Source organism: Dothidotthia symphoricarpi, assembly GCF_010015815.1.
Source record: "Dothidotthia symphoricarpi CBS 119687 unplaced genomic scaffold P153scaffold_4, whole genome shotgun sequence".
NCBI classification, from domain to species: Eukaryota; Fungi; Ascomycota; class Dothideomycetes; order Pleosporales; family Dothidotthiaceae; genus Dothidotthia; species Dothidotthia symphoricarpi.
Window position 1 is genome coordinate 569578 of NW_022985011.1, and position 27086 is coordinate 596663.

Below are 27086 nucleotides of genomic sequence, written 5' to 3' on the forward strand. Positions count from 1 at the left end.
TCTGACCTGAACAACAAACTCTACCAGGAGCGAAGCAAAATCAATCAAACGCTGCCTATCAACGCTGCTGACGCAAAAGACAATCTGGACAGAGCAACGAGCAAAAGGGTCGACAAAAAGATCTGGACGTTGTGGGAATTGCACCCACATGTTGGGTGAAGCCCGTCACGTGTTGTGATGTCTACCTAAATTAGGAGATGGAAAGACGGGACGGTGGACAAAAAGGCTGCAAAATGGCGGCAAAACGCCGAGCAAAAAATAGATCTGGACGCTGTGGGAATTGAACCCACGACCGTTCACAATCACCGTGTAGTGCAAAGCGAAAATCATACCCCTAGACCAAGCGCCCTTTGGATCTTGATGTAAGTAGGAGCAAGTCACAACTCCATATTGTTGGTTAAACATCGCGGCCTGTCATAACCGTCATCGCATTCACACAGCCACTGCGTCCGGCCTTAGCTCCCGCCGAACAACCGTCAGCTCTGCGAACACGGTTACGCGTCGTCGCACTGCTCTCACGTTACCTTATGAACTTATGTTTTAGATTGATCGTGGATAATCTCTTCCGATTCCTCCGAAAGCATCCATTGACGACCGGCTACATCTCCACGTTCGCAACTTAGCATTGCGCGCCTCTCAAGCTGTCAACAGCTACACAAACAAGCCACACCAACCAACACCATGGGGTCGCTAGGCACCTATTTCCTAGATGTGGTCTACTCGTTCACAAACTGTATGGTGTGCTTCCCCAGCTCGCCACAGCTCAAGATCAACAGCCGGAGCTTCAAGATCCTGCGATTACTGGGCGAGGTAAGCCATTTACTCTCCTCTCGATTCGCCCTACGTTAGCTAATGACATCCCCAGGGCGGCTTCTCCTACGTGTACCTCGTGCAAGACAACGCCAACCAACAGCTGCTCGCCCTCAAGAAGATCCGCTGCCCCTTCGGCCAGGAAAGCGTCAGTCTCGCGCTGAAGGAAGTAGAAGCCTACACGCTCTTCGCGCCGCACCCGAACATCATCCACTCGATCGACTATGCGGTTGAAAAAGACAAGTCAGACTCGTCTGCAAATACAGTCTACATCCTGCTCCCGTACTACCGCCGCGGCAACCTCCAGGACATGATCAACGCGAATCTGGTCAACCACGCAAAGTTCCCTGAGCGCAGGCTTATGGTGTTGTTCCTGGGTGTGTGCAAGGCGCTCAAGGCTATGCACCAGTACAAGGTCAAGGGCGGGCCGGGGGGCGCGAAAAGCGAGGCCAAGGCGAAGGGTGTGAGGAAGGCGGGCGCGAAAGCAGACGCGCACGCAGCAGAGAGCATGGAGATGCGGCCCAACCGGCGGCATCGCGAGAATGACGACGACTCGGAGCAGGAAGCCGAGCCGCTGATGGAAGGCGAGATCACAATGGAGGCAGAAGGCATAGCACCAGGTGGCGCGAGAGCCTACGCGCATCGCGACATCAAGCCCGGTATGTTTGCCATTCTGACGTAGTCTCACGCTCAAACGAACCTTTACTAACCCGCACCAGGCAACATCATGATAGACGACGACGGCACAACGCCCATCCTGATGGATCTGGGCTCCCTCGCCGCAAGCCCAACGCCCATAACGTCCCGCTCCCTCGCACTGCAAGTCCAAGACCTCGCCGCCGAGCACTCGACAATGCCGTACCGCGCCCCCGAACTCTTCGACGTAAAAACAGACTCGGTCATCGACACAAAAGTAGACATATGGTCGCTGGGCTGCACGCTGTACGCCTGTCTGGTGGGCAAGTCGCCGTTCGAGGCCCGCAGCGACGAGACGGGCGGTAGTCTGAGTATCTGCGTGCTGGGCGGCGATTGGCGGTTCCCTGACGAGGGCCCGCAGAGGGGCAAGCAGAAACAACCCGCTGCTGAGGAGGCGATTAGCGATGGGGTCAAGGAGGTGGTGAGGCAGTGCTTGAGGCTCGAGCCGGGGGATAGACCGGATGTCGACCAGTTGATTTCGCTGGTCGAGAGGGTGTTGCGCGATTTACCAGAGGATGGCGCGGATGGTTAGATGGTGATGGTGCTGGTGCTGATGATTCGACGAAGCTTGTTGGGAACAGAGGTATGGCCGGTTTCCTCGTGGAGTATGTGCTGATGAAGAGGAAAGTGCTATACTTGTTCATCTTTCACAACGACCAGGCAACAGTCTGGATTTCTGCAATTTATACCCCTTATTTCATCCATCTTACAAAGTCTCGTCTATGCAATTCATGTGCTCCCAAGTTTCATACCCATGACCAAGGAATTTCCGTTCCAGCATGGAGGAAGTGAAAAACCAACAATAATCTGACAAACCTACAAAACCACCAAACATCCACATTCCGCTTCAAACCCCCATGTCCCCACATCACATCCTCTCCAACCCCATCAGGGCCACTGATTCGTCGCCCTCTTCCCTACCCCAAAATCAATATCAACATCCAAGCTCTTCAAAAAGTCCGGCCGCCCCAACCCATCCACCTGATCGATATCCCGCGCCTTCGCCAGCGCACGAACCGTCGCCTCGGACTTCTCACACATCCGATACCACTCCCTCTCGTAGTTCTTCGGCCCGGGCGTCCCCACCTCGGGCAGAATAGCCCACTCAGGCAACGCCTTATACGGCTTCCCGTCCCTGAACGCCTCGTCCGCCTCGCTGGTCTTGTACCACCAGAACCGCTCCTTATTGTCGTCCTCGAGGCGCTTGTGCATGCGCGTCCAGCCCTGGCGGAGCGGCGAGTAGGCGTCCCAGCCGCGGACGAGCCGGCGGTGGTAGACGATGGGGTGGATGTATTCGTGCGTTCTGCCCAGGTCGGTGAGGGGCGTCCACTGCTGCTCTTTGGCTTTGGGGTGGTATGCTTCGATTGCTTCGTGGCCTGGGTCGCGCGGGTGCGTGCCGTTGAGGTAGTAGATGCCGCTGAAGGGGTCTTTGAGCGGGCCTATGCCCCAGCCGTAGTCGAATGTCTTGTGGGCGTGGGGTGGGTCGCGGGGAGTGGGGATGAGCGCGTCGGGTGTTTCGTTGAAGTGGAGGATGTTGGGCACTTTGTGCCATAGTCGCTGGGCGGTGGATTCACTCTTTGTGTGGTGGTATGTGCATGCGAAGCGGATTTTGTTGAGCCATTGCTGGTGCTTGTGGAGGTAATCGTTGAAAGCTGATTTGTCGATTGTTAGGAAGGGCGAGACACATTGTAGCATCCATGTTAGGGTAGCCATGGAGATATCTGGGATGTTTGTTAGTCTTGTTTGGAGCTTGTGGTGGTTGGCGTAGCTATACTGACTTTCCAAGTCGCCCTCCATGTCTTTCTGGCAGTCGTCGGACCCTCCTCCACAATTGATGTGAACGCCGGGGAACTGTAGGCCAGAGTATTATCAGCACATATCTTGTTGACAAAAATCTGTTTGATGGCTAACGTACCCATACTTGCTTCAAATCAGGGACATCTTCCGTCATTCCATAAGGAATGTACCACAGCGTCGGACGGAAAGATTCTCTGCGTTCGTTCAAAGCTAACGCTTGGTATGCATGCTCAATATCTGCTACTAGTTAGTCCTAGTCTTCAGTGACACATCATACACTTACTTTGAGACAACTTGACATTGTGGAAGCCGAACTGAAGCCGCTTGTCCGCGTTGTCAATGCCGATAACGTCAGGTACACCTAAGCTTCCAACAGTATCCCACACGCCAACAACCTTGACTCTCCTACTAGCAGGGTTGATAGCAAGTTCTCCATGCGGAGGAATCTCCCAAACCTCCGCTTGGAACTTCTCATCGTCTAGAAATTTCGTGCCCGCCTTCTCCAACTGTTCCCCCTCTTTACTGAGCTTGCCTTTAACAAACCACTCCCAAGCCTTCGTCTCGCGAAATTCAAACCCCTTTTCATTCGTCGTATACGCGCGGTATACTTCCGGGAAAAACTCCATATCGATTGGTCGCATGACGCCGATATCCGACACCAACCCAGCCACAGCTCTTGCCGTATACGCACCCCTCGAGAACCCAAAGCAGAAGATCTCATCACCAGGCTCATAATTCATGACGATGAAATTGTAGGCTTCGATGACGTTCTCTGCTAAGCCGGCCCCTGTTCCACCTTGCCACCCAGACTCAAATTGGCTTATATCACCGGTCCCTATCCCACTGTCGTAGTAGACGACTTGGTGCCATTTCTTCGACGGATTATCTCGCTCAAGGCCTATACGTGCAATGAGACGGCAAAGCTTGGTAACGTTTGACGGGACGTTCTCTCTACCGCTAACGCTGGATTGCCAAGTACCGTCGCAGCAGACGACAAGGCGTCGTCCCCAAGGTTGATCGTCAGGCATATTCTTTTCTTAAATTGATATAAAGTAATACGAACGAATAAAACAAGCTGCAGACGAGAGGAACGGGACTGTGGAGAAGGACTTATAAGCGATTGGCAAGACGCAAATTCTACACCCAAAACTGATCTGAACGTTGCAAGAATAGATGGAGTGTAAGCAGCAGTTCTGAGAAGAGCAGCTTTCAGCGCTAGCCAACATCCATCCAACAGGCAACGGGGCAACTGAATACTCGGTCTGTGATCAGCAACCTTGCGCCACGCTCAGCCACGGCTCCGGCACGCTGCAATGTGCGGCTGATACGCTGACAGGCAGCACCTTTTTCCGAATGCACGTGGAGTACAGTCTTCACCGTCATTCTCATCGGAACTTCGGCGAGTGTGAACATAGCTGACGCTGAGAAAGAGTCATGATTCGAGATGCGGTGTCCTATGTGGCTGCGGGAGTGCCGTGGTTCCGTAGTGGGGAATCGTGTCTAGCTGAATTGAGCAGAGACATATTACACATCAAATGTGCACGCGTGTCCATTTAGATGTCATGAGGCTTGTGTAAGAGTCAGACTAGAGGTGATTTATACGACGTTACAGTTTACCTAATTTGGGTTGTAGTGTGATTAGATGTATGAGACGCGCAGCACAAGAGTAGCCTAACGATGGTGACCATGCGTATGAGAAACTTCGCATAACATATTGATATTAAGACTATAGATTTGTCGAGGATGAAGCAAGAATAATGGTAGAGTCTTAGAGTGACAATTCATGATTTGCTTATATCGTTTACTGCTCGGTTATCGAGCTTAATCTCTTCCGTCTGTGGTTATTGATTATCAAGATGGTGCAACCCCGGTTGCACTGCATTTTAGCCAGGCGTACGTTGAAGTTGCGAAGCACAATCATCGAAGAATCCTAAATACCTGAACCGGGAGTTCATCCAAGTCTTGAGCGCATCGGCTGATGTTCGATCGTGAGAGTTTCTTTTGCATCCCTTCGAGTCATATCGACTATATGCACTGTGGCATGAAAGCCTGGTGTTGGATCCAGGCGTAGCATCTGGTTTCCCTCAGTCGCTACTGCTCACTATCCAACTTCCTGGGTATCTTTTGGGCATTTTGTCAGCCTCCCTCTTCACTCGTTGTAATGCCTTTTGCTGTCCCTCTGGACTCTCTTCCTCCTGGTGTGATGACGTGTGCTGATCAATATCCTCCCCGTCCCCGACCTCTCCTACCTCCTCGCTTCTTGCGGTCCCAGCCACCTCTGAAACCCCGTCCACCTCCCTGGTGTCCATTCCTCTCGTCGCGTTCTCGCTCTTCCTCTTCCCTCCTCATCATTTCACGTTCTCGCTCTGCGCGTTCGGCCTCGAGCTCCTCTGCGGTCTTCTCAACGCGCACCTCTGGCTTCTTGAGATCCGTGGGATATCTTGGGTGTCCGCCAATCTTGCAAGTCGGTCCCTGAGGACAGAAGCCGCATAGATAGAACGGACATAGTTTATCCTTTTTATTATGCTTGAGTGCGCAGTGTGGGCCCAGTGGGCAGAAGCCACGGTCGTAGTGCGGGCACGATGGTCGCTTGGCTTCGGGGTCGATGTGAAGGTACAGACAGTCGTCGCCGTTGGAACACGTCTGATTGCGGGCATAGTACGAACATTCGGGCATTCGTCTTAAGTTGTACTCGTGAAGGAACTCGCACGCTTCTCCTTTCTTACAGAGACCGCGCAGCCAATGCTTGCACACCAGACTAGAGACAAAGTCAGCTTGCATAACCACATGGATCGTCAATGGCTAGCTACGCACTTGTTGTAGGATGACGATACATGGTGCTTGTCTGGGCACCGGTTTCCCAGTGGGCAGTGTCCTTGCATGTACGCTTTGCATGATGGCCGGTCAGGATCGAGGCCAAAGCGGTATTCACGTCGAAGAAAGTCGCTGAAATTGAAGTCATACATGGCCTTCCCGGCCTCTTCCAGCATCTGGTCAGGCGCAGCTGGGCTCTGTACATCCGTCATGATAACGGTCGTACGATATTCGCAGTATCTAGGCTAACTCTACAATAAAGTAGCGGAACTCCGAACCAAGCCAATAGGCTGAACGATAATCTTCTCAGGTTTAGAATGGGTCGAGAGTATAGTGTAGGGGTGGGAGATATGCAAGTAATGAGCGGGTCGATCGCAACAGAGTTAGTGGTGATGTGATCGCGTTGTCGTTCGCGGGAGCTCGATTGAAGGAAGTCGCGCTACGAATGTAGGACGTGCTCGCCAAGAGATTTCACCGCCGTCCTAGTCGATCATCTGTCGTGCATCCACATTCATGCACCTTACCCATGGCTGCATCCCGCTCCGCATGTTGCCAAGTGTAGAGTCCCAGCCATTTGTGACCCTCCTACGTTTTAATCAAGCCGAAGGTTGATCAGCCGTGACATCGCGAGACCTGCTAGCCCAGCATATTCGCACTCCGCTTTCTCCAATCCGTTAATACAGCTCTGTATGGACACTATTCTGACGCCATTCGTACACGCCTCCACGCTATCAATCAAGTCGGACATAATCCCGAGCCCTCACATGTTAACTGGATCCCTCTTTACGGCGTATGAGACTTTTCGACACCACCCCGTTTTTCCAGTCAATCGATCCCCAGTCACAACTGTCACACGCAGCTGGGGTCTACATGTCTACATCCCGTGTACAATCTAGAAATACGGAAGCTTTTCCCTGCCTGTGTAATCGTCGGAATAGTAATTGTGGCTTCTTCTCGCTCCCACTCGAGGCATTGATATGCAGACCTCCCTCCACATGAATACTCCACTCTTCTCAATGTTACATTCATTTATGGAGAGATTTACGTACTCTACGTTACAACTCGATCTGGCTTCTCAACCACGTATTTGGGCATTTGAGACATCGTGACGATGATATCTCAATACCCCTCGACGTTGTCAATCTGGGCGGACTTAAACTACTAACTACAGCACTACTTTCAGTACCAATCCAGTATTTGGAATCACCACGCTCTCCGTGCTACGGAGTTTCTCGTCTGGGCGTGACCGTAGAATCGATACGAAATGGGATGAATATGGCCGAAGTGCATGAGAAGCTTTCCCCTCTTGGAAACTCATGCCGTCGTTAGTTTCTACGACCGATGATCGGCTGCTCCAATCCCAAGTGTCTGGCTTCGTTTTCAGTTGCTCAAGTTTATATATACGATCGTCTTTGCCGCTCTTTCGAACCACAATTCAACTCGATAACACACTGTACGCCGCTGTTGACCCGATTTAGTTTCTCCAGAGTTGCACACATAAATGTAACACAATCGAACGTCCGTAGTGCGACAAACCTCTTTTGCTTATCATTTGCATAGTCTACGCCACTCCACAGAGAAAGAACACATTCCCACAAATCTTGCTTCTTTCTCACGCCTCTTCCCATTCGGCTCTTTTTTGCCGGTCTCCACCCACTGCATACTCTGACGTGCAGGACGAAGAAGCGGCTAAGCGGTTAGCAAATGACGGTGACCGATGATGAGCCGAGCCATGTGGAACTCCCCGCTTGATCTCGACACCAACTTCTCGACACCACTTCAAGCTATGTTCTGGAACGGCGTTTACTATCCCAATTGGCGCATCTATCGCGACCAAACACCAGCCTCCCTAAACTTCGATGTTATTTCTCATGTTTTCTACGCTTTTGCTTGGTATGTTGATTTTTCCATCAATTCATGTTTTTGTACTAACATGGATACAGGGTGAAGCCTGATGGTGAAGTATACGTACGCTAAGGTGCTATATGAATATCATTACTTTCTGACTTTGTGCAGCTCAGTGATGAATGGGCAGATGCTCAGATTGACGTCGCTGGCGTCGATGATGTTCCAGCAACAAAAGGCTGTCTCAATTCATTTGCCTTGTTGAAACGGAAATATACGAGGTTGCGGGTAGTGCTTTCTGTCGGTGGTGGCGGTAAGGGCAGCGAGCCGTTTGCAGAAGTGGCTCGAGATCAAGGCCGCCGTGAACGATTTGCCCAAACTGCATTGGGACTGGTACAGAAGTTTGGAATTGACGGAATCGACAGTAAGTTAGTTTTTATCATCCGAACACAAAATACTGAAAGATAACCAGTCGACTGGGAGCATCCGGCGGACTCTAAACAAGGCGAAGACTACGTCGCATTACTGGCGGCTCTCCGAAGGTATCTGCCTGCTCCACAATACACTCTATCTACAGCCCTTCCTGCTGGCGAATGGGCTCTACAGCACATCAACCTAGCGCATGCTTCGAACTATCTGGACATGATCAACCTCATGGCGTACGACTACTCTGGTCCATGGGTCGCCAAATGCGGTCATCAAGCTCAGCTTTTTACCCCACAGAGACCGCACAGTGCCGAAGCCGCAATTTCCTGCCACTCTGCAGTCTCGTATATGGTACGGCAAGGTGTCCCAGCGAACAAGATCGTAATGGGAGTTCCAGCCTATGGCCGATCCTTTACTGAAACGCAGGGTGTGGGACACTCGTTCTCAGGATCAGCAGGAGAAGAGGGCACGTTTGAGTACCGAGACTTGCCGCGCCCTGGTGCGACAGAGCATGTTGACGAGGCGGTTGGCGCAGCTTACTGTGTAGGTGGCGATGGAGGGTTTGTCACGTACGACAACCCACAAGTCGTCAAGATGAAAGCGAACTACGTGCGACAGAACGGGTTAGGTGGGTTATTCTATTGGACTGGGACGGGTGACGTGAGCTCTCTTACTCAAAAGGACCGCAGTCTGGTGTACAACGGGTTCTTGGGATTGTTCCCGCAATGATTTCAATGAGGTGTCAACGCTTCGAGCACTGGTAAAGCCAAGATGCAAGACCTGCTGGTCTACAAAAGGATAATAGCGTAGCATTGATCCAACTATGTATTCTCGATTTTGTCAGCTGCAGTGCTCTATGCCCCTCGACGCGTGTCACTAGCGCGATGGAGCTACACGACACGAATGAACACCACTGTCTAATTACCAAACTGGAGCTTGTTCCATTGCCAACAGTGCAAGCACGACACTCCATGATATTTGTCTGAAGTAGTGTCAGCCTTGAAGTTTCGACTCCAGAAAAATCCGCAGTTGCAACAATTCTGGCCGCGAATCGCGAGCGCACAGGGTCAATGCAGGCCTCCACTGGACTCCATGCCTGCACCTTCCTTCACTTCTGGTACGGCGGCAGACATGAACTCTGACTATCCTGGAAATACGCTGACGGCCAACGCAGCTGAATACGACCCCATCGACCACCTGAATGCCATCTTCTCGCACCCCGCAGCGCTCGCGTCTGTGTCAGCCACCTCCGAGGCCCTCCGCAGTTACCAGGATGATCTGGACGAGGACATTGTCGACGTCGCCGCCTCACAGTCGGCCTCTGACGCCGACAGCGTGCAGCGCATCCAGGCGGCCAAGGCAGAGCTGGCCGATCTGTTCACCAAGATCGAGAGTGTGCGCGAGCGGGCCATGCAGACGGAGCAGACCATCACCGACATGACAGCCGATATCAAGCGTCTGGACAGCACAAAGCGCAACCTCACTCTCTCCATGACGGCACTCAAGCGCCTACAAATGCTGACGACGGCCTACGAGCAGTTGCGGAGCCTGAGCAAGTCGCGCCAGTACAGAGAATGCGCGCAGCTGCTGCAGGCTGTCATACAGCTGGTCGCACACTTCAAGAGCTACCGCTCCATAGACCAAATTGCCACGTTGAGTCGCAATGTGGCTGATCTGCAGGGCGAGCTGCTCGAGCAGGTGTGCGAGGACTTCGAGGTTGCGTTTGCCAAGAGTGAGGTTCCGCAGCGCAAGGCTATGCTCGCAGAGGCTTGTCTGGTCATAGATGCGCTTGGTGATCATGCCCGCATACGCCTTGTCAACTGGTACTGCAACACTCAGCTCCGCGAGTACAGACAGGTTTTCCGCGGGAACGATGAAGCCGGCTCGTTAGACAATATCTCGAGGAGATATTCGTGGTTCAATCGCATGATGAAGACATATGATGTTGAGCACGCCTCAATATTCCCACCCTATTGGAGAGTGAATGACATGCTTGCCAACTCCTTTTGCGAAGGCACACGGGACGACTTCAAGGCTATCCTGCAGCGTTCGATGCGAAAAGGAGAAGGTCAGACTTTGGACGTGGACATGCTTCTCTCGTGTCTACAGGAGACACTAGACTTCGAGCACAGTCTGGAACGTCGCTTTGCTACTGAGGTTCGTGAACCTCGACTCCTGACATGATACACACCTGTTTGCTCACATTACGCAGTCCCGCTCTTCCGTCGATACCATGGCATCCAAGGATGACAGGCCGCATGGATTTACTCAGATCATCTCTGAAGCGTTCGAGCCTTACATGAGCCTTTGGGTTGAGTCTCAGGACAAGTATGTTGTGCAGCCTCTATTGTCTCCATTACGTCGCTAACTATGTAGGCAACTTGCAACTCTAATCCCAAAGTACCGTCAGCAACCACTCAGAAATACCGAGGAGGATTTCTCACCCCAAGCTGTTATTCCTTCATCGACAGAGCTATTCCACTTCTACCGTCTCACATTGGCGCAATGTGCCAAGCTCTCGACCGGAACCAGACTGTTGGAGCTTTCTACCACGTTTGCCAAATACCTGGATCAGTATGGCCGACAGGTGCTATACTACTTCCTCGGTGAAAAGCCAGGGGCGCAGGGGCCTTCTTTGGAAGACGCAATTCTCATCCTTAACACTGCAGACTATTGCTATGCTACCTGCAATCAACTAGAGGAGAAAATCAAGGGACGAATCGACGAGGAATTCAAGTCAAAGGTCGACCTGCAGAACCAGGCCGATGCTTTCATGGGCATTGCTAGTGCAACAGTACGTGTGCTGGTCCGAAAAGTTGAGATAGCCTGCGAGCCTAGTTGGAGAGAGATGCGCAACACACCCTGGAGCAAGCTCGAAAGTGTGGGTGACCAGAGTTCGTACGTTGCGGAGCTCCTGCATCACGTCAAAGACACATCAGCCGAAATTACAAAATACCTTCATAAGCAGCAATACGCACGAGCGTTCTGCGATAGTGTCGTCGATCTCATGGCTGCCACGTACATTGCGAACATTGTACAAAGTAAGCCGATCTCAGAAGCCGGTGCGGAGCAGATGTTGCTTGATTCCTATGTCTTAAAGAAGGGCTTCACTGAGCTTCCGATTCTCAACGAGGATCCTGGGACAGCACCGCCAGCAGGGTAAGTCCATTTGCTCCTTCCTTCTCGCTTATAGACTCAATACTGACCATCATTACAGCTTCGTCAAACGTGCAAACCAAGCCATGAGCAGAATTGACCCCCTACTCAAGACTCTCCAAGTCCGCCCCTCCCCCCCAGAAGCTCTCGTGCAAGCCTACCTCATCCACATCGCCGACAAGTCCGACACCAATTTCCGCAAGATTCTCGAACTCAAGGGGATCCGCAAGGCCGAGCAAACACAACTCCTTGACCTCTTTGCCGCCTTTCGTGCCTCACCCAACCACGAGAATTTGGTGGAGAACTCACCTCTACTCACGCCCATGCAAATGCAACCTACACACACAAGTGCCGGAAGTATCGGTGGCGTGCCAGGCGCTCGCTTTGACCCCACCGGTCTGGGCAACATGCTTGTCAACGCCGCGAGAGACGGGGTGGATCGATTCGGCAGTCCGGCGCCGCAGATAGTAGCGGAGGACGCGAAGGCGAGTGTGAACGAGAATTTGAAAAACATTGGGAAGTTTTTCAGGAGAGATGTTGGGGGGTTTAGAGGGTTTGGTCGGGGCGAGGATGGCAAATGATGTGGCATGATGGATGATGTATGGTAATGAGATGGACGGTTGCTCGGATGAGTAGCCCGCTTCCGATAGCAAACGCTTATTCACATGGACTGCAGTTTGCCATGTGACTTTGTATCTGTCACGTCTTGGTACGCATACACGCTACGAACGGTGATGGTGCATCGTTGTATAGGCTTGTGAGGTACCTGGCATGTCGCGCTGTTTCTAACACTCCACACAGTCCTTTGTAGTACGTACGTGTCGACATCGGAGTACATTGATGTTCAGCACACGGTAGAAAAACAACACATTCACATGCACATTCACGTTCACAGACATTCACAACGCACCTCCATCCCTTCCAGCATCGACATTGTCAAAGCACCACGTAGTGTTCAACAGTCACGTAACTATGCTCCTCTCCAACAAAGACCTAGCCACAAGTGAATGGCAATATACTTATCTCCCCTCTCCTCCCAACCCTTCTCTCCCCTCGCTCTCTTATCCTTCCCATCCACATTCGTTCATCCATCTATCCATTCATTCATCACATCAGTCGATCAACGATTCAATACTAAAATGGCATTGCCCGACATTCCTACAATCGTATGTAAGTTGAAGTCTCAGAGTGGTAAGTCTGACAAGCCCGTCATTGTTCCCGTTCCGGAGCAACATAGGCCGCCGGCTGCGCCTATGGGGAGCAATCATCAGCGAGAGGATGTACAGCCTGAAGATGCGTCGCGGGTTTGGCGGGAGAAGGTCGTGGCTAATGTTCCGGAGGGGGAGCGGTGATGGAGTGTCGTGAGGTAGATGTTATACTAGGAACTTCAAGTATTGCTTGGTTAGAAGCTGTATGTGGGTTATGATGTTGAACTTGATATTTGGCTTGGTATTATGCAGGGCCGGCGGGATGTGATAGTTTTGTCGTTGCTGCGCTGTACATGACATGAATATCGATGATACATGATGCTTCAATCTGGAGAGGTCATGGCATCACTCAAAGGCTGTAAGGTGGGAACAGCTCAGTTCATTGGTGATGGGAAGGATTGAGTAACGCGAAGTGTGGATATGGGGGATAACGTTCCGATAACTACCGTCTGCAATTTCATATGGTGATTTCGAAAGAAGGCTCGTTGATTCCATGTTTGCTCAGGTCTGACAGTGCCTTGCAACAGAACGCAGAGAATCTGCCGCAGTAAGTGAACCACCAAGATTGCGGAAGTCGACAGATGCAAAAAGATAACAGCAACCGTGATACCCAACTTACCGAGCCATAGTACAACTGTGTCCAGGGGAGAAGCTTCTCTCTCACCATCACCATACTCCAGCATTACAGTGAAATCAGTTTCCTACCACAAGTCATCAGCGGCTATCATTTGACATTCACAACCATGTGCCATACCATGAAGTTTGTGCCTTTAATCGCTGCTTAAAACCTCATGTCCGTCTCTGCATGAAGAATCAATATAGCATTCACTGCTCAAGCAAAGTACTCACCCTACAACCACAGCAAAACACCTAACCACCATGCTCAGGCTCAACCCGACGGTTCTCTCCCTCACGCACGACGATGTGCTTGCACTCAACAAGAAGAAGGAAGAGAAGCCGAACACCACCAATGACGAAGAGAACGCCAATCCGGCTCCCAACACTGAGAAAATCGAGGATGCGATCGTCGAGATGGGATGCGGACAATCCAAGCCAGCAGCTGGACCCGCCCATGTATCAGCTGCCCCCGCAACGACCGTGTCGCCAGGTGAGGAGGTTGAGATAATGCAGGCTCGCATCGCTGCTGTGAAGTGTCTGCGGTGTCAGGCGTTTAGTCGTCGGTGCACGCATCAGGATGCGCAGACGCCATGCGAGCAGTGTAGAGCGGATGGTGAGACGGTTGCGAGACGGTGTCAGTTTCCGTTGGGTTGAGGGTTGCGAATTGTGGGATGGGGATGGGGGTGATAGAGAGGTGTTTGGGTTTGGGAGAAATGGGGAGGGCTGAGTTGGATTGGATGGAAAATCGTCTGCTTGGTAGTAGTGATATGCGACATTTGTGTAGCAATGCAATAGAAGAAAGTATTTGATTCTTGGCTGTTAGAAGCGACTGACGTGAGAAGTCTGGTGCAGAGGAAATGGTCCGCAAAAGTGACAAAAACAAGACGCGCAACGGTGACCTGGAGTGTGTTCAAGTTCTCGAATGAGGAGATGTCAAAATGAAAATAGGTCAGCCACAACTGGCGAACAATGGAATACAAGAATAAGCGATTGCAATTTGTTGTGTACCAAGGTCGATTTGATGTTCGCATTGTCTAGAACCGTAGGCCTAACGGTTTCAACGCTCGAAATCCAGTTGTATGATAGTCTCCAAGCTGATTTAGTCACGAGGATCTGGTTTTTCTTGGAGTTGAAGCTGCCTGTGTCGAAGAACGTTCATCTGCCAATATACTCTACGCTTTCTTATGCGTTTTGAAAGCACTGTGGCGCTGCTAAACGGCGATACGAGTTGTGTGGATAAGTGACGAAGGATTGGAATCAGGGGGTGACCCAAGCTCATCATCACTACTGTCCGTTCTGGAGACGATGACGATCCGAGCCGTGGACCAGCCGTTGGTGTCCGGATGCGTGGTGTTGAAGCAAGCGTCGTTAGCCACACCATAGCGCTTCACGTGGAGGCGCCAAGAAGAATGACGAGTAATGCAAACCCTGGCACGAATATCCATGCAGGCGCAGGCACCGAATGGCCCGTTCCTTCCTCTTGAAGTTTGACGCCCGTGGTCCAGGTCGCTTTCGTCTCTCCCACACGACGCGACAAGACATTGGACCCCTCGTTGCATGGTCGCGCAGGTTTTTGATATAAATACTCCGTGTCCCCACATCCTCCATGTCTCTACCACTGCCCGTCACTAGCCCGAAGATGCCGCCGAGCAAAGGTACGAACCTCCTGGCGCGCGTCATCCCAGTCTCTAGGGCCACCAGAATTGTTTGCTGATACTTTTGGAACGCACAGAAACCGCGCAGCACGAGTGTGTCTCGGAGGATGCGCTGCAGCACCTCAAAACATACAAGTATTCGAGCGTCGACAAATCCTACATCTCCCGCTATATCCTCAAGCACTACGTACGACTCTCGCATCGTGTCACAATCACAACAATCTGACGCGTGGCTAGTGGAATGGCTTCGTCGAGCTTCTGCCGCTTTGGATAGCACCGAACCTGGTCACATTGTTGGGCTTTTTCTTCATCATTGGGAACATTGCATTGCTAGAGCTCTATATACCGGATCTCGTCGGACCAGTGAGTGCCACATAGCCGGTTGCACACATGGGACACGAAACTTATCGACATGACAGGCGCCATCATGGGTTTACTACAGCTTCGCATTTGGAATGTGGATGTAAGGGACACCCGATTCAATGCATTTGTGGCATGTACTGACATCGCCACGCAGGTACTCCACCATGGACAACGTCGATGGAAAGCAAGCGCGCCGTACCGGAACATCAAGCCCGTTAGGAGAGCTGTTTGAGTACGTGATGAAATAGCCCAATGCGCCAATATCCCAAAACTGACGTAGCCGCAGCCATGGCATAGACTCCCTAAACTGCACCCTGGCCAGTCTCTTGGAAACAGCAGCTCTTGGATACGGCTCAACCAAAATTGGCGCCTTCACCGCTCTGATCCCGGTGCTGCCCATGTTCTTCTCAACTTGGGAGACATACCACACCCACACGCTGTATCTTGGCTATTTCAACGGACCCACAGGTACGGGCTGCCCTTGCATATCTATGAGCGGTTGCTAACTATTTGCAGAGGGACTCATACTTGCGTGTCTCTTCATCTGCATGTCTGGCTACTTTGGCCCCGAGATCTGGTCCACTCCCCTTGCAACGTACTTCCCATCTTACAAAACAGAGATTGGCGAAGTCACCCTGAAAGAAATATGGATACCCATCATCCTATTCGTCTTTTTCGTCGCACATCTCCCAGCGTGCATTGTCAATGTTGCACGAGCAAGACGGTCCAGAAACCAGCCTTTTGCCCCGACCATGTATGAATGGACGCCAATCGTCGTCTTTGTCGCATGCACCATGGCCTGGCTTGGATCACCTCACTCACACCTGCTCGAAGATAACCACCTCGTCCTCTACTGTCTGACCATGTCGCTGGTCTTTGGACGGATGACTACCAAGATTATCCTTGCTCATCTCACTCACCAGCCTTTCCCGTACTGGACAGTCATGTTGTGGCCGATGATAGGAGGAGCGTTGCTGGTCAATCACCAGTACTTCACCATTCCAGGCACTTCCTTTGGACCCATTTCTGCGAACTTTGAATTATGGTACCTTCGCGCCTACTTCGTCTTCGCTGCTATTGTCTACGGAAAATGGGCACACCTTGTCATCACGAGTATCTGCAACTACCTTGGCATAAACTGCTTGACAATCCCCAAAGCGACTTTAGAGAAGAACGCCAAATCGAACGGCGCCGCCTCTGCAGCTCCTTCCGATAAGGGCCGTGTGGACTGAGCAATCGAGTTTGCCTTTTAATGAGCAGATTACGACGACGACACATATCCGTATATTCATTTACACACGATGGGTCAAATCATCGGTTCATTCCTAATCATCATACGCATTCGACCTTACGATTACGGACATCTAGACGCACATAATTTTTGGGAAGTGCTCGGATATTGACGACTGTTATTCCAAAATAGAACGTATTAATACCTGTAGTTTCTGGGAGTTAGAGGAAGAGCGTTGCCAGGTCTCTTCGCTTCCCTTTATTGCTTTTTATATTTCAACTCTGGCGTAGACTAGTGATTTGGTGGGGCAGTCAGCTCTGCAGTTCCGCAGCTGAATGCACGCTATCAAGCGACCATGGCGTTCTTTTTATGGAGTTGCGCAGCACAACGACGGGAGCTCGTGCCACATGGGCCAGCCGCAGTACAATCAACCCCAGATCCACCAATAAAGCACAGATGCACATGCACGATGGATCACAACCCGCCCTCTGCTGACTGTGTTGTTACTATGTTTGCAAGCAATATATGCGTTAAAAAGAGTAGATTAACATGGGACAGGGATTATTGGGGTCGCCTTGTCTTCCAGGCTCTCCACAGATTCCAGACTCCGGTATCACCGCAAGGCTAACGATAGCGTCTGGGGTGGCTGACTGACAGCATAGACTACTGCACTGTTCGTTCAGCTCTCAGCTACATATTTATCTTCGTTTGCCCACCCATTTTCTTTTCAAGCACATTTGACTTCAACATGTCTTGGAAAGTGTTCGACTGCGCGGATGAGTATCCCAACTGCCAATTACGCGGGCAAAATGTAGAGGCGAACCCAGATATCGCTGGAATTGGCGTAAGTAGTTTAATGCTTGTGTCACAATCACTTCAGAACATAACTCGTCATAGGTGGTTGTTTCATTCTTAGCTGCGACCTGCCTTGCCTTTGTGATCGCGTTCGCGGTCATGTTTCTGGACCGTTATGACACTATTGTCAACCTCTACAGAAGATCCTTCACCAAAAATAAGGAACCGCATATACACGTGTACACCACGTACTGGCGCTCTCCGGCCTTTTGGTCCCGCGTTCTCAGCAAGAACCTTCTTGCTTTTAGCGACACCCAGCTTTTGACTGGTCTTGCGATCCAGTTCACAGCGATGCTCCAGCACTGCAAGATGTCTGTCTATCACTTCCGAATCGTTACTGAGCTCGCGTTCCTCACGACTGTCACCCACTTGCTCGCGGTCATCGCACTCCGGAACTACTTTGTCAAGAACAGATGGATCAACCTGCCGCGTATCTTTTTCATGTTGGGCAACCTCGGGCTGCTAGGCTACACCTCCTTCGTCTCATACTCTTACGATCTTGCAAATATTGATCTCTCCATGTCCTTAGCTTGTTTCTTCAAGGGCGAGCGACCAGGATTCTCCGCCGCTTTCGGTGGAAAATGGGCTGCCCTCCTTATCGGCGCCATCGGTGGCCATGTCGCCGTCATCCTAGCCATGTACGTTTTCGCCGAACCAGAGGAACAACAAACGAACAAAGCTTGGTGGTGGTGGCTTGGTGCAAGTTTCAGGACCTGGATCGTTGCGCCGATATACTCCATCTACGGACTTTATATGGCAGGCGACGGCCTCAAAACCACACAGGCACTGGGCACGCCTACTGTGAATATTGTAGGGAGTGAGAGCGAGTGGAACTTTGGGCAGTTCTTACCAGTGCTGCTACTTGCTCTGCCGATCTTCGCGGGGTGGGAGAGTTTCTGGGAAGAAAAGGACGAGGATCGGGACAACCGATTTGGACGCCATTCCAGATTCATCGCAAACAGCCAGCTAGGGTTTGAGATGGTTAGACCGAAGCACGAATACAGTAGTGGTCGGTCGGGGAATGTTTCGATGGAAGAAATGAGAGTGGAGGGCGATGGACCAAGTCCGATAAAGTCGACACCTCACGTGGACGTGGTCCCACTCGACCACCGACACTCTGCGAACAGTCGGTCTCCTCTGAGTCAGTCTCTAAGCCAGAACACCTCGCGGGAGTCCTTATCGTTCGTGGCAAATCCTTTGCCGGCAACGAGCGCTGGGCTGGGAATAGACGCCAGTACACACAGTCAACCGCGTCGTTCGTCCAACTCTCCAGGACGAGCTCTCTGAGTCGGTGCTCTCGCCGTGTAGATGTTTAATCACGAATCTTTCCACATGTCCCCATTCCAATCTCTCCACGCTGCAAACATCAGTACCACAAAAGCTTGGCCCTCTGGACTCACGCCCTCCAACGGTGTCTTCTGCCCTTCTTTCAGTGGATTGACAAATGGTTGCGCAATGCCCGTTGTTTCATCGATACAACAACTTACGACTTCCATCTTGCGCACCGCCCAGTTCGTATACGTCGTTCCAAATATACCAGGCTTCAAAACTGCCATCCTAAACGTTGTGGCAGCAAGTAGCGCCGTGCCCGACACTTCACCCCACCACGTCTCGTCATCGAGGTAATTGCGCAAAAGGCCCGAGGAATCAGTATCGAATACCATCACTCCATCGAGGATTTGCTGTATCATCTTCAACAACGACGCCTGTTCGTCCGCAGTCTCCCCCGCAAATCTAGACTTTTGCAGCGTAGCCAAAACACGTGCCATCCCCGCAGCGACCCATCCATTCGACGTACTCCACAGCCCTGAGTCGTCTTTCAACCCCTCCGCTCCGTCCTGCGCATTGACAATGTGCTTCCACGCCCTTGTGGCCGTGCTCAACACATCACGGTACAGTTCGCACTGCCGCACTGCTTCCCTGATCGTATCTACATCATCGGTAAAAACGCCATAGAAAGCGAGAAATGGGGGTACCATATACACAAAGTCTGCCCACAGCGAAGCCGCGTCCTCACGATGCGATATGGCACCATTCGCATGACGAGGAACGGTGTGCAAGAGATGGTTTAGTTGTCGGGACACAGCCTTCGAATAGGCGTCATGATCAGCTTTCGACGTTTTGCCAACCAAGAGGGCGGGGATCCCAAGGGAAGCCGGGTCGGCTGATGATCCTGTACGCATAATTTCATCAATCGACAAGGTAGTAGAGATTATCGCACAGTAGGGTGGAATTTACCGTTCCCATCACACAGTGTCGTCGTGTTTGTGCGGATAAACGGCTTAATGTACTCCAGCGCTTGTACTTGTTCACCATCCAGCACAGGAACTTCCTGGTTGGGAAAGGGAGAGCTGAAGATGCTGAGAGAGGGCGTGTGGTATTCCAAGAGGGCTTCGTAGACGGTGCTGTATTCCCAGCTGTGGGATGCGGTTTCCTGCGCGCGGCGCAGGACTTTTTCTATGAGCGGTGGGGAAATCATTGGACGGGGTTTGTTTGTAGAATATAAGGATTACGATTCAAAGACCTGACAACTGTTGCAGATGGATTGTTGTGAAGTATGCAGGTGATGTGCTGCGAGGTGACGTGTGTCGTCATGCATGCATCAAGGACATGGTCTCTGGGATGTTCATATCTCTGGATGAATGCTACATTTGCGGCACAGTACAGAATGTGTGATCAGTTTGGAAAGGTGTATTACAAACGTTATTTCTCGAGATTAGGAAGTACTCTCAATCACTTTGTTCGCACGTAAACTTGCAGTGATATGCTTTACTACACGTGTAGTCTCATTCTTCTGTTCTACTGTATGCTCCATACCTCTGTTCATCATCTTGAAGTGACTAAAAAGACCTTTTTTGGATTTCTACCTACACAACTCGCCCGGAACATCTACACCATCCACTTGAGGCGCTCCGTCAAAAGTCAAACAGGCAAGTCACACATAACCAGACTTCGTCACAACTTCAAGTCAAAATACTACTGTCTATATTGTGGCTGTTTAGAAAACAAGAATGCCCACACTTCTTGCAGACGACACAACTATGCTGTTTCTTTAAAACTTGCGCATAACATCATTCACAAGATCCGCTCCAAAAGTAGCTCCAGCCCCATAAACAGCCGCATTACCAAACTTCATCCCCAGGTTTTTCGCCCACTCATGATGCTATTCAAACTCGTCAGCTACATTATCCAGCCAAACAAGTCACGATCTAGGGCACTCCACTGACCTTGGGATTATCGGGATGCGCAGGGTTGTTAGGGTTTTGCGCTTGCTGAGCAACCAGCGAAGGGTTCAATTGGTAGGCACCCCCGGCGAATCTGGAGTCGGCGTATGGGGATGGCTGGCCATTTTGCTGTGCAGATTTGAGCATAGTTACTAAATAGAAGGGAGGGGAAGGCTGACAGGAAGTTGCGCTTGGATTGACTGCATCTGCGGGGTAGAAATTATACCAATTGATGCGAGGTATTGGAGTTCATTGTGAAGATTCCCAAGGGAGCGGTTGATCTGTGCTGGGTCTCCCATTTTCTGATATGTGTGGTAAGGTTTAGGTTAGAAAGGATTAGAGATGCGAGGTTAAGCTTTTGAATACTTGGCGTGAAGTTGGACGAGGTTGAGGGGTGATGGAAATGACGTCAGAGATCTAGCCTTTGCGTTATTGTGCTAGGTGCAGCGAGTTGGGCTAGAGCTGGCTAGAGTTTGTATCCGCCTGTGGTCCATGGAGGAGCCACGCTACCATTCGCCAGAGTCTGAGAAAGTAACGGTTGGTGCCTTCACTTCCAAGGCTAAATCAACATTTAGCAATCGTAGTGAAATTTTTATTCGTATACAAAATTGACCATGTCGAGCAAGAGCCATTACAAATTCTCATAGTTAGGTCTTGAGAACTTGTTATGCATATGCATGGAGAACTACAAGAGTTTTATGTTCAACCCGTAGACATATACCCGTCCATACAGAATCCTTTGGGTCAACTACCAAACAAACATGAAGTTTCTCAATACAGAGAATTGGGTATCAAACCTCCCTCCACCCATCCGCTGGTTCAATATCCTGTATCCCAGTGATCGCAACTCTCTTACACCCCTGCACAAGCCTGACCATCTCTCCCAAATCGTCCTTCAAGATCCTTAAATTCTGTCCAGCCATCAGATATAAAGCGTCGAGCTCCCTATTCGACAACGAACCCCCACTGTCCCTTCTCGTCAATGCACTATCCACCCGCTGGCGACGATCTCCCCTCATATGCGCCAACACCCTCTCCGAGCCCGTTGGATTTGGTCCGTTAGCAAATATCTGCCACTCATACCCCGTCGGCATATCACCTCCCTCCAAATCTCTGTAATCCAAGGTCCTCGGACAGGCGAAGAGCCTGTATAATAGACCGTTGCTTCTTATTCGCCTCTTCTCTGTGATTTGCGCAAGGGTACGCCACACCTCCCATTCTCGAACCCAACATCCACCGAGCACTTTATTACCGAAATCTATGGCGATTTTTAGATCGATGACTTCTTCCTGTAACTCTGGAATTCTTGACTGCAATTCGGAGATCTTCTTGTTTCGTCTTTCGAGCCGGGCGGAGAGATGTGGAACGACGCTGTCTTCGAGCTCGACGACACGGTTTCTCAGGGTAGAAATTGTGTCATGGAGTTCGTGGATCATCATTTCTTGGCTGGCTATAGTGGCGCTATGGTTCACCTGGTGGGGAGACGTCGGAACACCAACGAGAGTTTTGCGTGTATGTCCCTTGCCATTTTGGGGTGGCGTGGGTGGACGATACAGCGAGTCCTTAGAGTATAAGCTGCTGGAACTGTCTTTGGTGACACCGTTCGACAAGTGTGACGATCCTTTCTCCCCATTTACCATGAGGGGGTACGGGTACATGTTCTCATTCAACTCGACCTGGTTTTGCAACCTGCGCAGAGTAAAATCAGCAAGTCATGTCGCAGATATCGGATTACATATCGTCCAGTATATTTGCCAAATCCATTATGGTTTTGTAAAATATGACTGAAAACATCTGGATTTGATCGAAATTGGTACTCACCGCTCAACTGTTTGGCGATTGTACAATGTACTCCCGACAGTCGGATAACTGAAGTTGGGCGCCAGACCCGCTTTAGTTGCAGGCAAGAAGGTGTAAACGCCATCGCCATTAACAATGGGGCTTGTCTTCGCTCTGTCTTTGTTGGCTTCCTTCATAATTAGGTCAATATGTCCGTGTTCTGACACCTTGTTTGAGGCTCCGCTCCGTGCCAGTGTAGGGGTGTAAGTGTCCGGTTGGGTATGAGAACCGTCTACTTGAGAGATAGGCATAGGTGATGGCGTCTTGACCGATACTCGATCTGATATTGGTGTGCCTTGTAGATGAGTGACCTCTCCATTCTCTGAATTCTTATCGTTGATCGCTGTGGCGTACTCGGTCGGGAAGTCCATGAAATAGTCCCATTCTATGCTTCCAGGGCTAAGTGGCTCATCAGGTCTTGGTTTCTTGGGAAATGGCTTTGAAAGATGCGGGAAATCTACAAGATTGTTTTTTTTTTAGCTGAACTGCAGTCTAGGATTCTTCGTCGCCGGCTCAAAGTGGTAAAACGTCAAGAAGATGTTCAGACTCACCCAACACTGGCGCCTGAGAAGGTGCTAACCAATGCATGACAGTCGAATCAGTCGAATCATTGTCTGTTTCTCTCCTCTCTTCATGATTCCCATTCCCGTTTCTTTGAGACCATCTCCTCTGGATTTGAGGATGCCTGGCCTGATGCAGAGCCTTGTCGACGTCTTCAACTGTCATCATCCGACCTCGGGAGTACGCTTTCGTTCTCCGGTGTTCTGCAGTCTCGACCTTGAGATCGTCCGGAAATCTCCCATACCTAGTATGTCCATGTCTACTCTCCCACTTCATCCTCGCTTGATCTTCGGGGCTCGACTCAATTATACCACTATTCCAATACACATCAGGGTTGGGATACCTACCTACAGTTGGCGGCCCCGCGTCCATGATCACTGGGAGCTCGTAGTGTGAGCCGTTTGTGGTGTGACGTACGTCGTCAAGATATTTCTCTCTCAGCTGTAGCAGTCTCTGCTCTTCTCGTTCTTCCTGCAGACGCGCGATCATCATTTCAGGTTGAGTAGTGGGGTGAGGTCGGCGTCGAAATGGATAGCGAAGTCGCTGGAGAAACGGCGACATATCTTCAGTTCGGGTGCGCAGCAGAATGTGCTTGGGTGGAGGCGGGTTAGAGTCTGACATTATACTTGGAAGTAACGAAGGCCTTGAGTGTATGTGTTGGGTTTTAGAGCCAGCGGACGAGGATACACGATGTGTTGTTTGACATGTCCACATGTTCAGAGTTCACAGACTGAGCCTCGTTTGTGGATGTGTTGTTCGCTATGAATGTCACACAAACAACTCTGATGCTGTGTACTTTAAGTGGATCTTGACGACAGTGCAGCGTCATTAAATCCATAGGTTCTTGGGGGATGAAAGTGATGATTGAAGAATCGAACGTGAAGGGGGAAGATGTGAAGTGGAGAACACGAAAGGAGTGCAACTGGCACAGAGTTATGGAGAACGGAAGGAACACATGTAAACATCAGAGCCATAGGGGGTGTGGTGATGCAAGGAGTATCGAGGCCAAAAGGTGATCGAAATGAATACCCTGTGCAGCACACTCACCAGTCATATAGGTTGGAAGCAAGAAGTAAACGTAGAGTACGTACATTCTACCATGATGAATTCTCGAGGTTAGAGGCACCATCGCCAAACACCCTCTCAACTATACACTATCTGTAGCCTCGTCTAATGGACTGCCTATTGTTATGATGTTCGAATCGTTGATCCAGGAACGCGCACAATTGTGCAATACGCCAAATCGAAAGAAAGACCGCCCGTAAATGCCCGAGCTCCGTAGCTATGCAGTCGCTGTAATATTGATGAACGCCCCCACCGTGGTATGCCATGTAATCGTGATCCGGAACTCCCGTGGTAGAACAACATTAAGATATCTCAAAACTTCCTCTTGGTAGCAGCGACTTTCGACATCGCCGCAAGCTTTCGTTTCCGTTCTTCCTTCTCTCGTTTGAGCTTCAACTCCATTGCAAGCGCCTCGGCATCCTCCTTCTTTGCAGCCTTGAGAGCCAACTGTTCTTCTTGCTCCACGTCCCACATTCCACCCTCCATGTCGGATGAGGCATCGCTCTCATAGTCTTCTTCTTCGTCGACGTCCTCATCATCGAGGTCAGACCATTCCACATATCCATCGTAGCGTCCCTTCGCAGGCTTTGGTTTCGCTTTGGCGGCAGGTGTTCCGTTCCGACTGGAAGGCGCGGGCGCGCTGCCTGGCCGAGCAGTTCCTTTGTATCCCATAGGCTCAGGCTTCTTGGTAGGGCGTGCAGTACCTTGATAGCCGACTTCGGCAGGCTTCCGTTGCACCTTTGACGCATCGCCTTTGGCATCCGTGGGCCTCAAAGGCACTCCTGGCCCTGACTTCTTTCCTTTGACACCATTGTTTGTTTCTGTCTTGAGTGCCAAGCGTTCCTTCTTTGTCAAAATCTTGGTTGACTCATGCTTGACTGAAGGGGCAGCAGGCTTTGTTATTTCCTTCTCCTTTGCTTTTTGGAGCAGAGCCAGATATCCCTTTTTGGGCGCACCCGCCGATGCTGAGGTCGATGCAGTGATGGTTGGAGCGGGCTTAGGTGCGGGCGCAGGTGGCTTGGACGGGGCTGATGACATGCGTGGTGTGATTGTAGGTCTCTTGACCATCGGGCTTGCAGTCTTCGTAGACGCTGGTGCAGCGGTCCCACGGTATGGAATAGATGAGGTAGAAGCGGGTGTGTTCGGTCTTGCCACGCTGGGCGTCGCAGCCGGGCGGACAGGGCCGTTTGTCTGGCCGAGCTGGCCAGGACCATCTTTTCTTTGAATCTTGACTTGACTGCCATCTGCTGGACTAGATGCTTTGCGCTTCAGCTGGGGAGCCGGAGCTGTTCCGTTTGCCCCTCCAGCCGGTCGCGGTATGGGCTTCGGAGGACCGGCAGATGACGATCGTTTGGGCGCAGCCGACGTCTTCGCCGCTGCCGGGTCAACTATGGACATAATGTCTCTGAAAGCCTGTGTCTTAGATTAATACACTTCATCTGGTGCTCTGAGATGCGCGTAACTCACGCTCATGACGGGCGTTTGATAGGCGTCTGACTCAGTGTTACCAGCCGTATCGATTGGAGAGCAAGTCGTACATGCTTCCCAGGGCAAGATATCCGCTATATGGATAATCGACGGGAAGACGGTTGAGACGGCTCGGTCGGGGCGATCGCGGCGGTGGTAAGATACTGGACAGGCGAGCGAGCGAAGGAGGAATAGGAGGACCGTGGCGGCGCAAAGGCAGCGCTTTTAAAGCTTCGAGGCAGCATCACGTGCTGTCGCTTGATTTTCCGCTCCGCGCGCTAGGCTGTATAGCGCTTGGCGCCTTTCCCATCCCACCAGCGATTTTGAACCGCGAATTCGAACTTTCTCTCGATCGACAACCACGACAGAACTTGTAGCTTCAGTCTCCGGTCATACGGTGCGCACCACCTCTTCAGCTGAAATCTGCAACACGTGTACTAATAGCCACAGGTTAAATCGATTGAACTCCTGTTCCCACCAAACGACATCTACAACCAACCGTCAAAATGAAGCACCTCGCAGCCTACCTCCTTCTCGGCCTCGGTGGAAACACCTCGCCTTCTGCTGCTGACGTCAAGGTTAGAATAGTCACCAGGCTTTTGGTAGTTCGCTTTCTGACATTCTGAACAGGCCGTCCTTGAGTCTGTTGGTATTGAGGCTGACAGCGACCGTCTCGACAAGCTCATCAGCGAGCTTGAGGGCAAGGACATCAACCAGGTATGCGCACATTGCAGGCTACCAGACCTGACAATCTGCAAGGAACAAACACTGACGTCTTCCAGCTCATCTCTGAGGGTTCCGCCAAGCTTGCTTCCGTTCCCTCTGGTGGCTCCGGTGGTGGCGCTTCCTCTGGTGGCGCCGCTGCTTCCGGCGGTGCTGCTGAGGCTGCTCCCGCCGAGGAGGCCAAGGAGGAGGAGAAGGAGGAGTCCGACGAGGACATGGGTTTCGGTCTCTTCGACTAAGCGCATTGCCAACCATCCTCTGTCTACGAAGTATGATCACGCCAATCTCTCGATATTCACGAGAATCATGCGGCACGAATCTGTGCGTTTGGGCGGTGTCGAGCGCGCGATCAATGGGATATGGAGAACGATATTGCGGCAATACTCAGATAGTTGCTTGCTAAGATACCCTGAATGAAGCCATGCACCCCTCAATTTCAATGCACGATGGTGAACTGTGATTCTGGTGACCAAGTTTGTTTTCCATTTAATGATCATTATACCACCATGAGTCATGAGTAACAGCGAACTTGATCTGCGAGATGTCGAGCATCGGAACAGTCAAAACATCCAACTTCACTTGTATAATCTATTTGAGGAGGTGTGTTCAGTAATACTAATCTCTATCAGGACATCTCAATACTTACTCACTTTCTATTATGCACTTCATTGACCTGTTGATCTGACTGGCTTGTTATGGGGTTGCCAAGACCAAACCAGTAGGTCGTCCTGAT

At 51.1% G+C, this 27086-nt stretch overlaps 14 protein-coding genes and 1 non-coding gene across 15 annotated transcripts; 7 read left to right on the plus strand and 8 right to left on the minus strand.

Moving 5' to 3' along the window:
- Positions 1-265: 265 nt before the first annotated feature.
- P153DRAFT_t35 lies at positions 266-349 on the minus strand. Its single transcript has one exon. It is a non-coding gene; the product is annotated as a tRNA-Ala (tRNA).
- Positions 350-653: 304 nt separating this feature from the next.
- Positions 654-2198, plus strand: P153DRAFT_363951 (kinase-like protein). Its single transcript, XM_033667480.1, has 3 exons — positions 654-810; positions 866-1469; positions 1530-2198. Exons 1-3 carry the CDS (start codon positions 682-684, stop codon positions 2036-2038), a joined length of 1242 nt encoding a protein of 413 aa, XP_033527048.1. The 5' UTR covers positions 654-681; the 3' UTR covers positions 2039-2198.
- Positions 2199-2394: 196 nt separating this feature from the next.
- Positions 2395-4331, minus strand: P153DRAFT_382281 (uncharacterized protein; the record flags this gene model as incomplete). The annotated part of the gene is made up of 4 exons (XM_033670124.1): positions 2395-3227; positions 3285-3357; positions 3422-3540; positions 3587-4331. 4 exons carry the CDS (start codon positions 4329-4331, stop codon positions 2395-2397), a joined length of 1770 nt encoding a protein of 589 aa, XP_033527049.1.
- A 1189-nt stretch (positions 4332-5520) lies between these two features.
- P153DRAFT_382282 (uncharacterized protein) lies at positions 5521-6329 on the minus strand (the record flags this gene model as incomplete). Its single annotated transcript, XM_033670125.1, has 2 exons — positions 5521-6061; positions 6118-6329. The coding sequence occupies 2 exons, from the start codon at positions 6327-6329 to the stop codon at positions 5521-5523; spliced, it is 753 nt and encodes a 250-aa protein (XP_033527050.1).
- A 1520-nt stretch (positions 6330-7849) lies between these two features.
- P153DRAFT_382283 (glycoside hydrolase family 18 protein) lies at positions 7850-9117 on the plus strand (the record flags this gene model as incomplete). The annotated part of the gene is made up of 4 exons (XM_033670126.1): positions 7850-8010; positions 8061-8085; positions 8134-8386; positions 8435-9117. The coding sequence occupies 4 exons, from the start codon at positions 7850-7852 to the stop codon at positions 9115-9117; spliced, it is 1122 nt and encodes a 373-aa protein (XP_033527051.1).
- Positions 9068-12402, plus strand: P153DRAFT_428738 (uncharacterized protein). Its single transcript, XM_033672730.1, has 5 exons — positions 9068-9505; positions 9563-10545; positions 10601-10716; positions 10765-11547; positions 11606-12402. Exons 1-5 carry the CDS (start codon positions 9481-9483, stop codon positions 12123-12125), a joined length of 2427 nt encoding a protein of 808 aa, XP_033527052.1. The 5' UTR covers positions 9068-9480; the 3' UTR covers positions 12126-12402.
- Positions 12403-13082: 680 nt separating this feature from the next.
- On the minus strand, positions 13083-13614 carry P153DRAFT_169506 (uncharacterized protein). The gene is made up of 2 exons (XM_033662300.1): positions 13507-13614; positions 13083-13453 (listed from the first exon to the last, which is right to left on the minus strand). The coding sequence occupies exons 1-2, from the start codon at positions 13507-13509 to the stop codon at positions 13127-13129; spliced, it is 330 nt and encodes a 109-aa protein (XP_033527053.1). The 5' UTR covers positions 13510-13614; the 3' UTR covers positions 13083-13126.
- Positions 13615-13631: 17 nt separating this feature from the next.
- P153DRAFT_428739 (uncharacterized protein) lies at positions 13632-14094 on the plus strand (the record flags this gene model as incomplete). Its single annotated transcript, XM_033672731.1, has 1 exon — positions 13632-14094. The coding sequence occupies one exon, from the start codon at positions 13632-13634 to the stop codon at positions 14022-14024; it is 393 nt and encodes a 130-aa protein (XP_033527054.1). The 3' UTR covers positions 14025-14094.
- Positions 14095-14831: 737 nt separating this feature from the next.
- On the plus strand, positions 14832-16916 carry P153DRAFT_363956 (ethanolaminephosphotransferase 1). Its single transcript, XM_033667481.1, has 7 exons — positions 14832-15025; positions 15103-15212; positions 15263-15388; positions 15445-15488; positions 15543-15620; positions 15675-15856; positions 15905-16916. Exons 1-7 carry the CDS (start codon positions 14977-14979, stop codon positions 16618-16620), a joined length of 1305 nt encoding a protein of 434 aa, XP_033527055.1. The 5' UTR covers positions 14832-14976; the 3' UTR covers positions 16621-16916.
- A 451-nt stretch (positions 16917-17367) lies between these two features.
- Positions 17368-18761, plus strand: P153DRAFT_382287 (uncharacterized protein; the record flags this gene model as incomplete). Its single annotated transcript, XM_033670127.1, has 2 exons — positions 17368-17463; positions 17517-18761. 2 exons carry the CDS (start codon positions 17368-17370, stop codon positions 18759-18761), a joined length of 1341 nt encoding a protein of 446 aa, XP_033527056.1.
- Positions 18762-18790: 29 nt separating this feature from the next.
- Positions 18791-19953, minus strand: P153DRAFT_283971 (Six-hairpin glycosidase; the record flags this gene model as incomplete). Its single annotated transcript, XM_033663295.1, has 2 exons — positions 18791-19647; positions 19713-19953. 2 exons carry the CDS (start codon positions 19951-19953, stop codon positions 18791-18793), a joined length of 1098 nt encoding a protein of 365 aa, XP_033527057.1.
- A 490-nt stretch (positions 19954-20443) lies between these two features.
- On the minus strand, positions 20444-21085 carry P153DRAFT_363958 (uncharacterized protein). The gene is made up of 3 exons (XM_033667482.1): positions 20878-21085; positions 20702-20827; positions 20444-20637 (listed from the first exon to the last, which is right to left on the minus strand). Exons 1-3 carry the CDS (start codon positions 20995-20997, stop codon positions 20527-20529), a joined length of 357 nt encoding a protein of 118 aa, XP_033527058.1. The 5' UTR covers positions 20998-21085; the 3' UTR covers positions 20444-20526.
- Positions 21086-21398: 313 nt separating this feature from the next.
- P153DRAFT_169537 (uncharacterized protein) lies at positions 21399-23013 on the minus strand. Its single transcript, XM_033662301.1, has 2 exons — positions 22520-23013; positions 21399-22387 (listed from the first exon to the last, which is right to left on the minus strand). Exons 1-2 carry the CDS (start codon positions 22906-22908, stop codon positions 21490-21492), a joined length of 1287 nt encoding a protein of 428 aa, XP_033527059.1. The 5' UTR covers positions 22909-23013; the 3' UTR covers positions 21399-21489.
- Positions 23014-24475: 1462 nt separating this feature from the next.
- On the minus strand, positions 24476-25561 carry P153DRAFT_354154 (uncharacterized protein; the record flags this gene model as incomplete). Its single annotated transcript, XM_033666489.1, has 1 exon — positions 24476-25561. The coding sequence occupies one exon, from the start codon at positions 25559-25561 to the stop codon at positions 24476-24478; it is 1086 nt and encodes a 361-aa protein (XP_033527060.1).
- Positions 25562-25983: 422 nt separating this feature from the next.
- On the plus strand, positions 25984-26727 carry P153DRAFT_333153 (ribosomal protein 60S). The gene is made up of 4 exons (XM_033665555.1): positions 25984-26027; positions 26081-26208; positions 26261-26347; positions 26413-26727. The coding sequence occupies exons 2-4, from the start codon at positions 26137-26139 to the stop codon at positions 26590-26592; spliced, it is 339 nt and encodes a 112-aa protein (XP_033527061.1). The 5' UTR covers positions 25984-26027; positions 26081-26136; the 3' UTR covers positions 26593-26727.
- Positions 26728-27086: the final 359 nt, after the last annotated feature.

Bases quoted from the DNA above. Each gene is read 5' to 3' on its own strand.
- P153DRAFT_363951 (XM_033667480.1), top strand. From the start codon at position 682: ATGGGGTCGCTAGGCACCTATTTCCTAGATGTGGTCTACTCGTTCACA. The intron at 811-865 runs GTAAGCCATTTA...TGACATCCCCAG, and splicing joins TCCTGCGATTACTGGGCGAG to GGCGGCTTCTCCTACGTGTA. The intron at 1,470-1,529 runs GTATGTTTGCCA...AACCCGCACCAG, and splicing joins GCATCGCGACATCAAGCCCG to GCAACATCATGATAGACGAC.
- P153DRAFT_428738 (XM_033672730.1), top strand. From the start codon at position 9,481: ATGCCTGCACCTTCCTTCACTTCTG. The intron at 10,546-10,600 runs GTTCGTGAACCT...CACATTACGCAG, and splicing joins AACGTCGCTTTGCTACTGAG to TCCCGCTCTTCCGTCGATAC. The intron at 10,717-10,764 runs GTATGTTGTGCA...CTAACTATGTAG, and splicing joins TGGGTTGAGTCTCAGGACAA to GCAACTTGCAACTCTAATCC.
- P153DRAFT_363956 (XM_033667481.1), top strand. From the start codon at position 14,977: ATGTCTCTACCACTGCCCGTCACTAGCCCGAAGATGCCGCCGAGCAAA. The intron at 15,213-15,262 runs GTACGACTCTCG...ACGCGTGGCTAG, and splicing joins GCTATATCCTCAAGCACTAC to TGGAATGGCTTCGTCGAGCT. The intron at 15,489-15,542 runs GTAAGGGACACC...ATCGCCACGCAG, and splicing joins TTCGCATTTGGAATGTGGAT to GTACTCCACCATGGACAACG.
- P153DRAFT_363958 (XM_033667482.1), bottom strand. From the start codon at position 20,997: ATGGGAGACCCAGCACAGATCAACCGCTCCCTTGGGAATCTTCACAAT. The intron at 20,828-20,877 runs GTCAGCCTTCCC...AAATCTGCACAG, and splicing joins CAATCCAAGCGCAACTTCCT to CAAAATGGCCAGCCATCCCC. The intron at 20,638-20,701 runs GTCAGTGGAGTG...GAGTTTGAATAG, and splicing joins CGCATCCCGATAATCCCAAG to CATCATGAGTGGGCGAAAAA.
- P153DRAFT_169537 (XM_033662301.1), bottom strand. From the start codon at position 22,908: ATGGACTTCCCGACCGAGTACGCCACAGCGATCAACGATAAGAATTCA. The intron at 22,388-22,519 runs GTGAGTACCAAT...TACTCTGCGCAG, and splicing joins AATCGCCAAACAGTTGAGCG to GTTGCAAAACCAGGTCGAGT.
- P153DRAFT_333153 (XM_033665555.1), top strand. From the start codon at position 26,137: ATGAAGCACCTCGCAGCCTACCTCCTTCTCGGCCTCGGTGGAAACACC. The intron at 26,209-26,260 runs GTTAGAATAGTC...CATTCTGAACAG, and splicing joins CTTCTGCTGCTGACGTCAAG to GCCGTCCTTGAGTCTGTTGG. The intron at 26,348-26,412 runs GTATGCGCACAT...GACGTCTTCCAG, and splicing joins AGGGCAAGGACATCAACCAG to CTCATCTCTGAGGGTTCCGC.